Below are 12997 nucleotides of genomic sequence, written 5' to 3' on the forward strand. Positions count from 1 at the left end.
AGTGGGTGTTCATTTTTTTTTTTTCTTTTGATCTTGGTGTTTCATTGTTTCTACAATTCTTGTTGTTTGTGGTTTGCGTGTCTCTCTCGTTCCGTGTGTCATTTTTTTATTCATTATCTTCATCATTCCCAATCAACGCATTGAATCGTGTTAGAATTGGTGTATTCCCAAGAGAAGGGTGAATTGGGTATTTAAAAATTTCTCCCCTAGGTTCAACTAGTTCAGCAACAGTATATTCACAACCTAGGGTCAATCTACCCAAATGCACAGATAAGTAAAATATGTGGAATTTAAATCATGCGTATAATTCACATAATAACATACACATGCGGTAAATATAAAGTGCGGAAATATAAACAGACACATGATATGTTATTGGGGTTCGACCAATTGTGCCTATGTCCTCGCCTTTAGTTCGTAAGCCCGAGGATTCCACTAAAGGCTCACTTAGCGGGTGGAGTGGCACTGATTACAATTGGGTCAATTAACACAGGGCTGACCTCAACCTTTACAAACTCTCCTAGCAGGGCGGAGAAGGCACTAGGTCAAATTCATAGGGCTGACCCCAACCTTTACACAATCCTTACCGGGCTGAATTACCGCCCCCTCAGGCCATGCCTGGAAACACTCAGATATTACCATCAATGAATATTGGTACAGTGATTGTGCTTTTGTGTAAAGCAGATATGTACCCAAATACACTTAATCACATACACCACAAAATGATATAATATGTAAGCTCAATGTGGTTTAATATATCAACTCTTAAGTATATTTGTAATCGATGTAATCAATGCGTGAGAGTGCAAACCAATATGATCTTTGTATCACAATAAGTATTCAATCTAAATGCTCACACAAAGATATCAATCAACTCTCAAATATTTCAATCAGCTAAATATCTTAATCATATGATGCTCTAGTAATGTATTTCAAAGATTTATCAAGATGAAACACACTAGATATTTGAAAATGTTTTGAAAAGATTTTGCAGCCAAAAACAAATACGAACTTCACAAGATATTGCAATGAATATGCAATACTCAGAAGTTCAATGGAAGTCTTCTTAGGAGAGACCTATTAGCAAAGTCCCCTAAGAATGCTTAGGTTTGACTCTCAAGAAAAATCGTATCAATCAATCACAAACCAAAGGAGAGCAAACCTATGGAGCAAACAAACACTCAAATCCGACTTACAAAAGTTTTTTGGCAATGAGAGAGGGTAAGTATGAGTGTATGAAGCTTAGAAATGAGTATTATGGATTTTGGGAATTTCAAAGAATTTCTCCTAATCAAGATTGTTAATTTCCTACTAATTATTCCAAATGAGGGGGTACTTATAGACTTTTCCAAAAATATAACCGTTAAGGACAGAGTTGAAATAATTAGAAAAGTTTTAATATTATTTAATTAAGTTAACCCTGTTTAACCGAGTTAACCATGGTAAAAAAATAAGTCCAACTCGAGAGCACCGGTCGACCAGGACAAGTTTAGTCGACCCAAGTTCTTGAGGTTCGGTCGACCGGGCAAAAAATGAATTGCCTCTTCGGTCGACCGGACATGTATGTCCAAGGGCGATTTTCAATACTTGCGAGGTTTGATCGACCAGGGTCAATATGAGCTGAACTGGTCGGTCAGCTAGAAAGTTGGGTTCCCACACATGGGAACTCGATTGACTAGGAGGTCAAAATGTTGATTTCCTTGAAAGTTCGGTCGATCGGGGCCAATTGAATTGCCATAGTTGGTCGACCGGGCTATGGTTAACCAGTTGACCCGGACCAAGTTCGATCGACCGGGGGCAAAATGAACGTGAGGTGCCGGTCGAGAGTGTGCACATTTTGTGCATTTCGCTCATGTTTCATCCAAAAAACATCATATTTCAAATAATCAAACATATGTATGCATGAGTGAGTATCCTAGGATCATTTCTAGGTCTTTTTGTAGACAACGAAAAAATTCGGATTTAGTCGACCGAAGGGTGATTCCTAAGGTCTTTCTAAGGTCATTTTCATTTTGAACTTATCCTTTTTAGTTTGATCTTACCTATTGTATCATGTAGGTGGTGCGTATGATTATTACAAATTAAGTCCTATTTACTATTACAGACCCTTTGAATGAAAGTGAAATAAAATACAACACATAAATATTGGGTCTTCAACTTCACTCTCTCTTTGCGCTATCATCATGATCTGTCAATTTGAATACCTGCACATAACCTCAAACATGCATTAAATATAATAAGTATTTCTCATTGTCAAAATCGAGCGTGACCTATAAGGTCAACAAATCGGTTTCTTTGACCGTATGTGTTATCTTGCTTTTGGGTATCTGCAGGCACCTGTTCCATCATTGGGGTTGGTGTTTCTGTAGGTGGTCGCATGGGCTATTGATGTTTTCAATGTGTTTTGTCTGCTGGTGTTTTTGCATTTCAAAATTTTACCTCCAAAACAGTTTGAATTCAATTTTTGAATTTCGTTTGGGTTGCTAATTGCTCCTTGCGCTGACAGTTGGCCATTATGGCGGATGAATTGTCCAGTGTGTTGAATGTTGGGGGGTCTGCATGGCATGCTGACTTAGTTCGTCTCTTGTCATTTTTGGTTATCCCACTTCATCAAAGGAGCGATTTTGGATTGCGGTTTTCTTCAAGCCGTATTTGCTATTGTAATTTTGTGGGTTCTGTTGGATGCAAAATTGCAATGTTTTGATGCTATATTTGCTATGCTGCTTGGATTTTTCCTTGTATTGATTGGCTTTGTGCCCCTGGGTATGCCCAGATATGATGTAACCTTTTGTTACTTGTGTTGTTTGGATTGGGAGCTTTGGTCTCCTGCTCGGTGTATGTTCGGAATTTACTGATGCATATTTCATTTTGATCAATATATTTACCCTTTACTAATAAAAAAAAATTGATTTTGATAAAATTTTTTACATGATAGCATAGCATAAGTATAAAATTTTTATCTCATGTAGTCCAAATAAGTATAAGACGTCTATCTCCTAGAGTATACATAAGTATACAAAAAAAATTAATTAATTTCGATAAAATCTTTCACATGATAACGTAGCATAAGTATAAAGCCTCTATCTCCTAAAGTCAAGATAAGTATAAGACCTCTATCTCTTGGAGTCTACATACGTATACGAAAAAATTAATTAATTTTGATAAAATATTTTTTATGATAATGTAGTATAAATATAAAACCTTTATTTGATGGGGTCTAGATAAGTATAAAATCTTTATCTATATACGAAAAAATTAATTAATTTTGATAAAATCTTTTACTTGATAATGTAGCTTAAGTATAAAACCTCTTTCTCCTAGAGTCTATATAAGTATAAGACATCTTTCTCCTGGAGTCTAGCTAGATACGTACACAAAAAAATTAATGAATCTTGATAAAATATTTTAATGTAACATAAGTATAAACCTCTACCTTCTGGAGTCTAAATAAGTATAAGATCTCTAACTCTTGGAGTCTAAATAAGTATACAAAAAAATTAATTAAGCTTGCTAAATATCTTACATGATAACGTAGCATAAGTAGAAGAGCACTATCTCTTGGAGTCAAAATAAGTATAAGACTTTGTCTCCTAGAGTCTAGATAAGTATACAAAAAATTAACTTATTTTGATGAAATCTTTTCCATGATAACGTAGCGTAAGTATAAAATCTCTATCTCCTAGAGACTAGATTCGTATAAGACTTCTATCTCCTGGAATCTACATAGGTATACAAAAAAATTAATTAATTTTGATAAAAAATTTTGACATGATAACATAGTACAAGTTTAAGACCTCTATCTCTTGGAGCCTAGATAAGTATATGAAAAAGTTAATTAATTTTAATAAAATCTTTTACATGATACCGTCGCATGCATAGGTATGAGACTCTATCTTCTGGAGTTTAGATAAATATAAGACCTCTATCTCCTGAAGTCTAGATAAGTAAACGGGAAAATTAATTAATTTTAATAAAATCTTTTACATGATATTGTAGCATAAGCATAAGACCTCTATCCCTTGGAGTCTAAATAATTATAAGACTTTTATCTCCTTGAGTCTAGACAAATATAAGAAAAAACTAATTAATTTTGACAAAATCTTTTAACATGATAATGTAGTATGAGACGTCTATCTCCTAGAGCTTAGATAAGTATAAGACCTCTATCTCCTGGATTCTAGATAAGTATATGAAAAAATTAATTAATTTTGATAAAATCTTTTATATTATAGCATAGCATAAGTATAAGATCTCTTCTCCTGAAGTTTACATAAGTATACGAAAAAATTAATTAATTATAATAATTTTTTTTTATGATAACCTATTTCTTTGGAAAGCTCCTATAGATGGGAAATTCCCCGATAAAGTTATAGGCGTGTCCAATCCAATAATAGTCCGTTCCACATAGTGCAAGGAAGCTTGGGACTGATTTGTCTGCCAAAACAAAAACAAAAAATACCAAATATCTCACACTCACCTCGCAGTGACCCCCCCTTCCCCCGTCGCAAATGATCGGTTGCGTAAGTATAAAACCTCTATCTCCTGGAGTTTAGGTAAGTATAAGACCTCTATCTCTTGGAGTCTAAAAAAGTATTCAAAAAAATTAAATAATTTTTATAAAATCTTTTACATGGTAACATAGCATGTGCTTGAATAGTAAAGTCGCATGAAATAATAATTTCTTTTCTTAGCATTGTAGATTATTGTTTTCTAATATAAAAAAAAAAAGATAAAATCTGCAAATATATATGTGTATATATATATATATATATATATATATATATATATATATTCTTTGTAATTTTCATTGGATAGAACCAAAATTATTAAAAACATATTTATTTAAAAAAAAAACTATTATTGTGTTATAAAAGATGCAGAAAATAAATATAGATGAGACAGAAATTTACGTGATTCAATTATGCCTACTCCACGGGCGGATGGGATAAAAAATTTCACTATCTTGGGAGAAATTATAAGATGATTTGGAACTGATCTTATACAATATATATCTCTAGTCTTGTACAAGATATCTCTCTTTTCTATATCTTTCCTTTTCTTTATATGTACCTACTTACTGCAAGCATGTAAAAGTGTATACAAGCATGCAATGTGTGTTCCAAATATGAGAGGGATAGTGCCCTTTTATAGGGCAATATGGATGATAAAGAATTTATTAGGGTGGAAAAATTGAAGTGGTGGAAGATGAAAGAGTGGAAGATAAGTGGTGACATACATATTTTTCATAATATTTTGTTTTGTTTTTTTTTGTTTTGGCAGAAAAGTACCTTATTTTCATGAAGTTCTTTTGATCCTTTGTTGAAAGAAATTTTTGTTTAGTATGAAGGGCCCTACATACCTATTCTACAAATTAAAATGACATCTAATTAGTATATGATTACTCTTTTGAACACTTACTTAAGATTATTGAGTATTCACTCTTAACCATGTCTATTTAATTTAAACCTTTAAATATTGAACAACCTTACTATTCGGAAATTGCTCTCACCTTTGAGTCTTAAAAGGATGCCACTACCCTACTTTTGAGTTTATCATCAGATTAATTGACAATTAACAATTCAGAAGAGGAAAATAGGAACAAGCATGCAAAACATAAAGAATTGCATAGAAGATGTAAATAGAAGCAGCACTAGTAATTCAGATATGCAAAAGTATCATAAATTGTCTAATACCATAATCAAGAAAATTTAAAATAATTTAACTAGATCAAATGTACTTTTAGAATTAAACAGGTGAGGTCTAAAATATCAATCTAATTTCCATCATGAGGTAATTCACACGCACGCAAAAATGTGATAATGACATTAAAGGGTACATGGTGATAGGTAAATGCATGTAAATATACTTTAAAAGTTAGGTATATTTCTTGAATTTTCTTTGAATTCTTGGACATTTTGGATTTTTAATTTTTTTAAAATGATACAAAATAACAATGACTAGCATTGTTCTAGCAAGAAAAATGAAAACACATTTTTTTTTTTTTTGGAAATTTCTCACAGTAACAATAACTATAATAAGACAAATGACAATAATGTATATAGGTGTTATCATTTCCATCACCAGAAAGAATTACATCAGAAAAAGTTATCTGCTTTTACTAAGGAAATTCAAATTTGAAACATTCAAAAATTACAATTATGGGGTGAAGAATATTAAAGCATCCCGAGGTACACATGTGTACCAAATGGTCACATAGGAGGACCCACAACTATGTAGGTCCAAGGAATGAGGACCGTCCACTATGTTCACATCTTAGGGTACACGCTCCGACACACATCGTGCAGTTAAATTTACAAAAAATAAAAAAATAAAAAAATTGAGTGATGTGTCCTGATAAGACGAGTCTTCGTGATGTGATGTGTACAATCATATGTTTGAGTTTTTCCCCTTTTATCTTTATTTTTAAATAATATATTAAATAATACTTTCTTTGAGAAAATATTTCCTAAAATGACGCTCACATAATGATTCAGAGAGATTTGTCTAGGAAATGAAACGGTTGATTGGTGCGTGACGCATGACAAATATCATTGCTTGGTCCAGCGAGATTTGCCTCGACATCCTTTAAATCCTCTTTTCTTCTTCGCTTCACTCACAAACGCAGGGAAGGGACAGAGAGCAGTGAGTCTAGCAAGTCGAAAGACGACAGCAATAGCAGGTGGCCGTTCGTCGTGGCAGGTGGCAGGTGACCGTTCAGGGAGTTTTGTAAGTGACCGTTCGAGTAAACTATAAAAGGGGCAAAATGGGGTATGTATTTTACCCTAAATCTATTTTATTTTCATTGAATCTCTTAATTAATTTGCAATATGTATTAAGATTTGTTATTATAGATTCACAATTTAGTATTTTGCTTTTGATTTATTGTTTGGAAGTTGTATCCAAAACCCCCATCTAAGGTAAGGTTTTTATTTCATTTTTTGTATTTTATTAAATTAAAATTGTTGTACATTGATTTATTAAATATTATTGAGTAAATTCATCTCCATTTCCATGAATATTACATAGCTTATAAAAAATTCAAAAAAAAAAATATATCTTATCATCTCAAATTTTGAATACGGCAGTTCTACTTATGGGCATATTTCCACATTTTCGTTGTTTATTTCATTTTAAGAGATAATGAAAATTGAAAAAAAAAAAGTTATAATTTTATTAAAAATTTAGAATTAACATTATTTTATGAATTTTTTTTATGTTTTTATGATAAATAGAGAAATTATTGACACTTCACAATTATTTTTTTAATATTAATGCTAAAATATTTAAAAAGAAAAAAGTCACAAATTATTTCACACAATTTTTAATAAATGTTCTCGTAATAATTCAATTTTAATTTGTGCAAACATCTAACAATGTATCTATCATTGCATCTATCATACTTATACACCTGTATATATCTAACCAATTTTTCAATGACTCTTCACTAAACAAATAATGTTTTGTCATTCATCAAAATATTGAGTTCAACAAAACTATATTACGTAATATAATTTATATAGCTATATACATAATTACATCATTATGTAAATGTTGATAGCTCGGTTTGAATACGGATGTAGTTATGGTATTGGCACCTCTCCTTTGAAACTAAACTATGTACTTATGTAATTATTTGTGTAATTAAAACTATAATTTGAAAATCTATATATATAATTAGGTAATTATGACAGTTTATTACAAATATATATGTAATTAAGTACCTATATGGACATAATGGGTTTGGTTCGATACTCAAACCAATTAATATGCATATTGTAATTGGTTTGATTTAAATGTCTTTAATTATGTGGGTATGTAATTAAAGTATATACCACATCTATCATTTGAAATTAAACTATGTACATGATTTTGTAATTATGGATAATTTGGTTTGAATATGTATGTAATCACACATTTATCTTTGTACATAATTGGTTTAGTTTAGATATGTAATCATAGTATTAGTTATACCTAATATTTGAAATTATATATAATTTAAAAATCTATGTATGTAATTTTGTAATTATGGACAATGCAGTTTGAATATATACATAATTGACAAGTATGCTGTAATCTAGTGTTTTAAATTTGGTAATAGAAAAAAATTAATTATTGTTTCAAAATAAACTCATATTATGAAATTTCTTTTATACAAACATGTAGTTCAAATTTTTTGACCAATTCTAACTTGAGAATCACACACCCAAGACGCGTAAGTCTCAACTAAAAGGGCGCAAAAAACGTTTTTTTTTTTTTTGTAAAAATACGTTGGCCCTAGCATGTAATGCGTTACCCTTTTTCGAATATGGTATTTTAAATTGAGCCTCAATGCGTTTTAAGCATGCCTTGCATTGAGGCGAGCCTCGATTGAGCCTTTTAAAACATTAAAAAAATACCATTAACAAAAATTTAATAACGAATATACAGTTGAATATATTGTGTGGGCATGATTAATTTGGCATGCCAATTACATGATTGATGCAATTTTGTGAAATGCATGCTGATAGTTGATTAGGAGTGCATGCTGATTGAACTGAATGTCACCTGCATGACTGTTTCAGTGACTTCTGAATTGCATGCAGTAGAAACTCATAAGATATCTAGTGCAAGGTTTGTGATATGTAGGATGGGAAGATGAAATGTTGTACTGAATGTTAGCTAAAAACCCAAGGTTCCTTGCAAACTCTTCAAGAACTGAGATGTGAACCATGGGTCATGATCTAATATATGGACACTGACACGCCATGCAATCTAACTAACTCCTGTATATACAATTCTGCCAATTTACTAATGGAGTAGTTAACTCTTATTAGAAGAAAATGGGCAGTCTTCATCAATTGGTCAATGAATACCCAAATGCCATCTTGTCCATGAAGTACCGGTGGTAATATCATAACGAAGTCTATAGAAATATGCTCTCACTTCCACTCGGGAATGTGAAGTAGTTGCAACGATCCCGCCGGTCTTTGATGCTCAGTCTTCACTTGCTAGCATGTTAAGCACTGATCTACGTATCGAGAAATTTCTTTCTTCATATTACTCCACCAAAAAGATTCCCGTAAATCCCTATACATCTTAGTGCTTCCTAGATGTACTGTATAAAGGGAATGATGCACTTCCTCTAGAATAGTTCTTTTAATCTCAGCATCGTTAGGTACACATAATCTAGTACGGAACCTCAACATTCACTCGTCTGAGACATTAAAATCTGACCTCATTCCACTCCGCACTTTATCCTCAATTTTCACCAACTTTGCATCTTTCATCTGAGCGGCCTTAATCCTTTCCTACAAGGTGGGTTGGATTATCATATCAACAATGAGTGCTTGGTGATTTTCCTCTACTAATTCCACACCAAATCTTTCTAAATCCATCCTAATCTGATGTTGAGTTACCATTGTTAATATCGATGCACTTCCTGACTTATGAATCATCGCATCAGTTATTACATTAACTTTCCCTACGTGGTAACTGATGGTACAATCATAATCTTTAATCAGCTCAAGTATCTTCTCTATCTCATATTTAGATCTTTCTGCGTAAAGAAGTACTTAAGGCTTTTGTGGTCTGTGAAGATCTCGCACCTGCCCCCATACAAATAGTGTCTCCAAATTTTCAATGCATAAACCACCGCTACCATTGCCAAATCATGTGTTGGATTATTCTTCTCGTACTCCTTTAGCTGCCAAGAAGCATAAGTTATAATTTTTCCCTATTGCATCGGCACGCATCTGAGCCCTTTTTGAGACGCATCGCTGTAGATTACAAAACTCCCCTCTCTCGAAGGGATTGTCAGTACCGGCGTAGTGATAATTCGTTGCTTTAACTCCTAAAAACTCTATTCACATTCATCTGTCCATTCATATCTTACATTCTTCCTAATCAACTTTGTCAGAGGGCTTGAATACTTAGAAAAACCATCTATGAATTGGTGATAACATCCTACCAAACCCAAGAAACTTCTGACCTCATGGACATTTTTCGGTCTTACCTAGTCCACTACTACCTCTATCTTGCTTAGGTCCACAAAAATAACACCCATGGATATCACGTGCCCGAGAAATGTGACTCCTTACAACGAGGACTCACACTTCTTGAATTTGGCATAAAGTTTTCTTTCTCTCAACACCTGAAGAACTATTCTCAAATGATTTTCGTGCTCCTTAAGACTCTTTGAATATACCAGAATGTCATCAATAAATATTACCACAAACTGATCCAGATACTGATGGACGACCCTGTTCATCAGGTCCATAAATGCAGCAGGAGCATTAGTCAGTCCAAATGGAATAACTAGATATTCATAATGGTCATACCTAGTTCAGAGCGTAGTCTTTGGAACATCCTTTGTCTTGACCTTCACTTGATGGTACCCATATCGAAGATCAATCTTAGAGAAAATTTGTGTTCCCTAGAGCCGGTCAAACAGGTCATCAATACAGCGTAACGGGTATTTATTCTTAATCGTCACTTTATTTAATTCTTTGTAGTCGACACACATTCTCATCAACCCATATTTCTTTTTCACAAAAAGCACTAGTACTCCCTAGGGTGACACACCAGGCCTGATAAATCTCTTGTCTAGTAATTCTTGTAATTGTTCTTTTAATTCTTTCGACTCCACTGGAGTCATTCTGTACGAAGCCTTAGAGATTGGTATTGTCCCTAGAAGTAGGTCAATAGTAAACTCGATCTCACGATCAAGAGGCAACCCAAGTAAGTCCTTTGGAAATACATCAAAGAATTCCCTCACAACTGGGATATCTTCAAACTTTAATTCTTTCTCTAGCGCTTCCTTCACACAAGCTAGGTAACCCTGACAACCTTCCAAGTGTAGCCTTTTAGCCTACATGGCTGACAGTAGTTGTGGTGAGGCACGCACACACAACCCCACAAATCTATACTCCCACTCTCATGGAGGTATGAATACCACTTCTTGTAGCAGACAATACTAGCATTATAGAATACTAGCCAGTTCATGCCCAGAATCACATCAAATACATGTATGTCGAGGACCACCAGATTATCAGGCAGTATCCTTCCCTGAATGCTGATTGGATAATTTTTTAGTACTCTCCTACACACCACTACGATTCTTGTCCATGTAGTCACTAATAAATCAACATCCAGCGGCTGAACTTCTATCCCACATAACTTGATAAACTCCCACTCTATGAATGAATGAGTCACCCCTGAATCAAACAACACAACAGCTTGATAAGACAATATAAAAATGGTACCTGTCACCACGCCACTTGCGTTCTCCGCATCTCCCAGCATAAGCGAATACACTCGCGCCTGGGTGGTGTTCCTCTGATGATCGCCTTGGGTTGCCTGATTGTTTTCGCGAAATTGTCTAGGAGTGGGTGCATTAATTAGCGGTGCCTGACAATCACTTGCAATGTGGTCGGGCCGACCACACCGAAAGCAGATAATTACTCTAACCCGACATTCTCCTGTATGTCTCTTGTTACACCTAGGATAAGGAGGGCATAATGGATTACCCTGTTCTATTCGGTTTCCCATTCCCTATCGCTGGCCCACATTGTTTCTCCTCCACCAACCTTGGCTGGTACTTGCCTAAAAACAAGGAGGCGCGGGCCTCTTTCTCTGGTTTTATAGCCCTGTGCCTCTTTGCCGACTCGTCTCTGCCACGGTGGCCGTATCCACCTGCTCATATATCTCCTGTCTTAAGCCCCTCGTGAACCTCTGCGCCTTCTGAACTCATCTGAGATCATGTATGGGGTGAAGCCAGATAGCTTCACAAACTTGGTTGCATACTACTGCACAGTCAAGTGCCCCTGAGTCAGGCTCAGGAACTCCTCCACCTTAGCATTCCTAACGGAGGTGGGGAAGTATCGATCGAAAAAGATCTCCTTAAAACGACTCGAGGTTAGTGCTATGGGTATTGGCCTCTGCTCCTCCAACAACTTCATCACTAACCACCATCGCTCGGCGTCACCCATCAACTTGAATGTGGCATAGAGAACTTTCTGCTCATCAGTGCAACGCAGTACAGCCAGTATATTTTCAATCTCTTGTACCCAATTTTTTACAATCACTGGGTTGGCACCACCTGAGAAATCTGGGGAATTCATCTGGGTGAACTGCTCTATGGTGCAGCTCTAATGAACTAGTGGGCAACCATGTTCCCCAAAATTTCGTGTGATGACCTGTTGAGCAACGCTACGCAATACTTGATTAGAATCACTGCCACCCATACTGGAAGCCCCCACATGACTACTACCTTTAGCATTCGCGTTATTATTCCCGGAATCCATCTTGAAAATAGGATGTAAAACAGTCTTAGAATTCCAATATCTTAACGTTACTGGTACAATTATCTAACTAAGAAGACATTTCAACATCCATATTCTAAACATAAGTCTTAACACACAACTCAGACTTGATGATTTTTCTGAGACCTCTGAAACCATCAATGGAAACCTGACATCCCGAGAGCCTGCTTTGAGGAAGTCGTCAACGGTTTGTACTTGGCACACAAAATCGTCGATAGGTTGGCCTAAAACCCTTCACTAATCCTTTTTCTTATATATACTTAGCCATCTCAAGGATCAAGCCTCAAATCACCACCAAAAATTATGTCTTATCCAACCAACTAATGTCTCAAGCTCCAGTCTCTCTGCACAGAAGTAAAAACAGTCAATGGTTTGCCGAAATTTTCTTAAAACCGTTGTATTAGGAAAACCACAGAAGACCGTCAATGAATTCCTACCTTAATGCTGCGAAACCAAAACCCAAGATTTCCAATATACTCATTTCCTACCCTCATCAAAATTCATTCATATACTCTGGTATTGTCATCTGCTAAAGTCTACAGAACCTAACAACCTAGACTCTAATACCACATCTGTAACGCCCTATAAAATCCTACTATAAATATGCTCTAATACCATATTTGTGACGCACCAAACCTAGTGGGGCTTGAAGTTCAATACTTTATACATAATCTCTGATACCCCAAAAAATGGGCACC

General features: G+C 34.7%; 1 protein-coding gene across 1 annotated transcript; it reads right to left on the reverse strand.

Moving 5' to 3' along the window:
- Window positions 1-11780: 11780 nt before the first annotated feature.
- On the reverse strand, window positions 11781-12281 carry LOC131148334 (uncharacterized). The gene is made up of 2 exons (XM_058098072.1): window positions 12174-12281; window positions 11781-12125 (listed from the first exon to the last, which is right to left on the reverse strand). Exons 1-2 carry the CDS (start codon window positions 12279-12281, stop codon window positions 11781-11783), a joined length of 453 nt encoding a protein of 150 aa, XP_057954055.1.
- Between the last annotated feature and the right edge of the window lie 716 nt (window positions 12282-12997).

The sequence above is a fragment of the Malania oleifera genome, chromosome 1 (genome assembly GCF_029873635.1).
Source record: "Malania oleifera isolate guangnan ecotype guangnan chromosome 1, ASM2987363v1, whole genome shotgun sequence".
In the NCBI taxonomy this organism is placed as follows: Eukaryota; Viridiplantae; Streptophyta; class Magnoliopsida; order Santalales; family Ximeniaceae; genus Malania; species Malania oleifera.

Bases quoted from the DNA above. Each gene is read 5' to 3' on its own strand.
- LOC131148334 (XM_058098072.1), bottom strand. From the start codon at position 12,281: ATGGATTCCGGGAATAATAACGCGAATGCTAAAGGTAGTAGTCATGTG. The intron at 12,126-12,173 runs GTCATCACACGA...CTAGTTCATTAG, and splicing joins TGCGTAGCGTTGCTCAACAG to AGCTGCACCATAGAGCAGTT.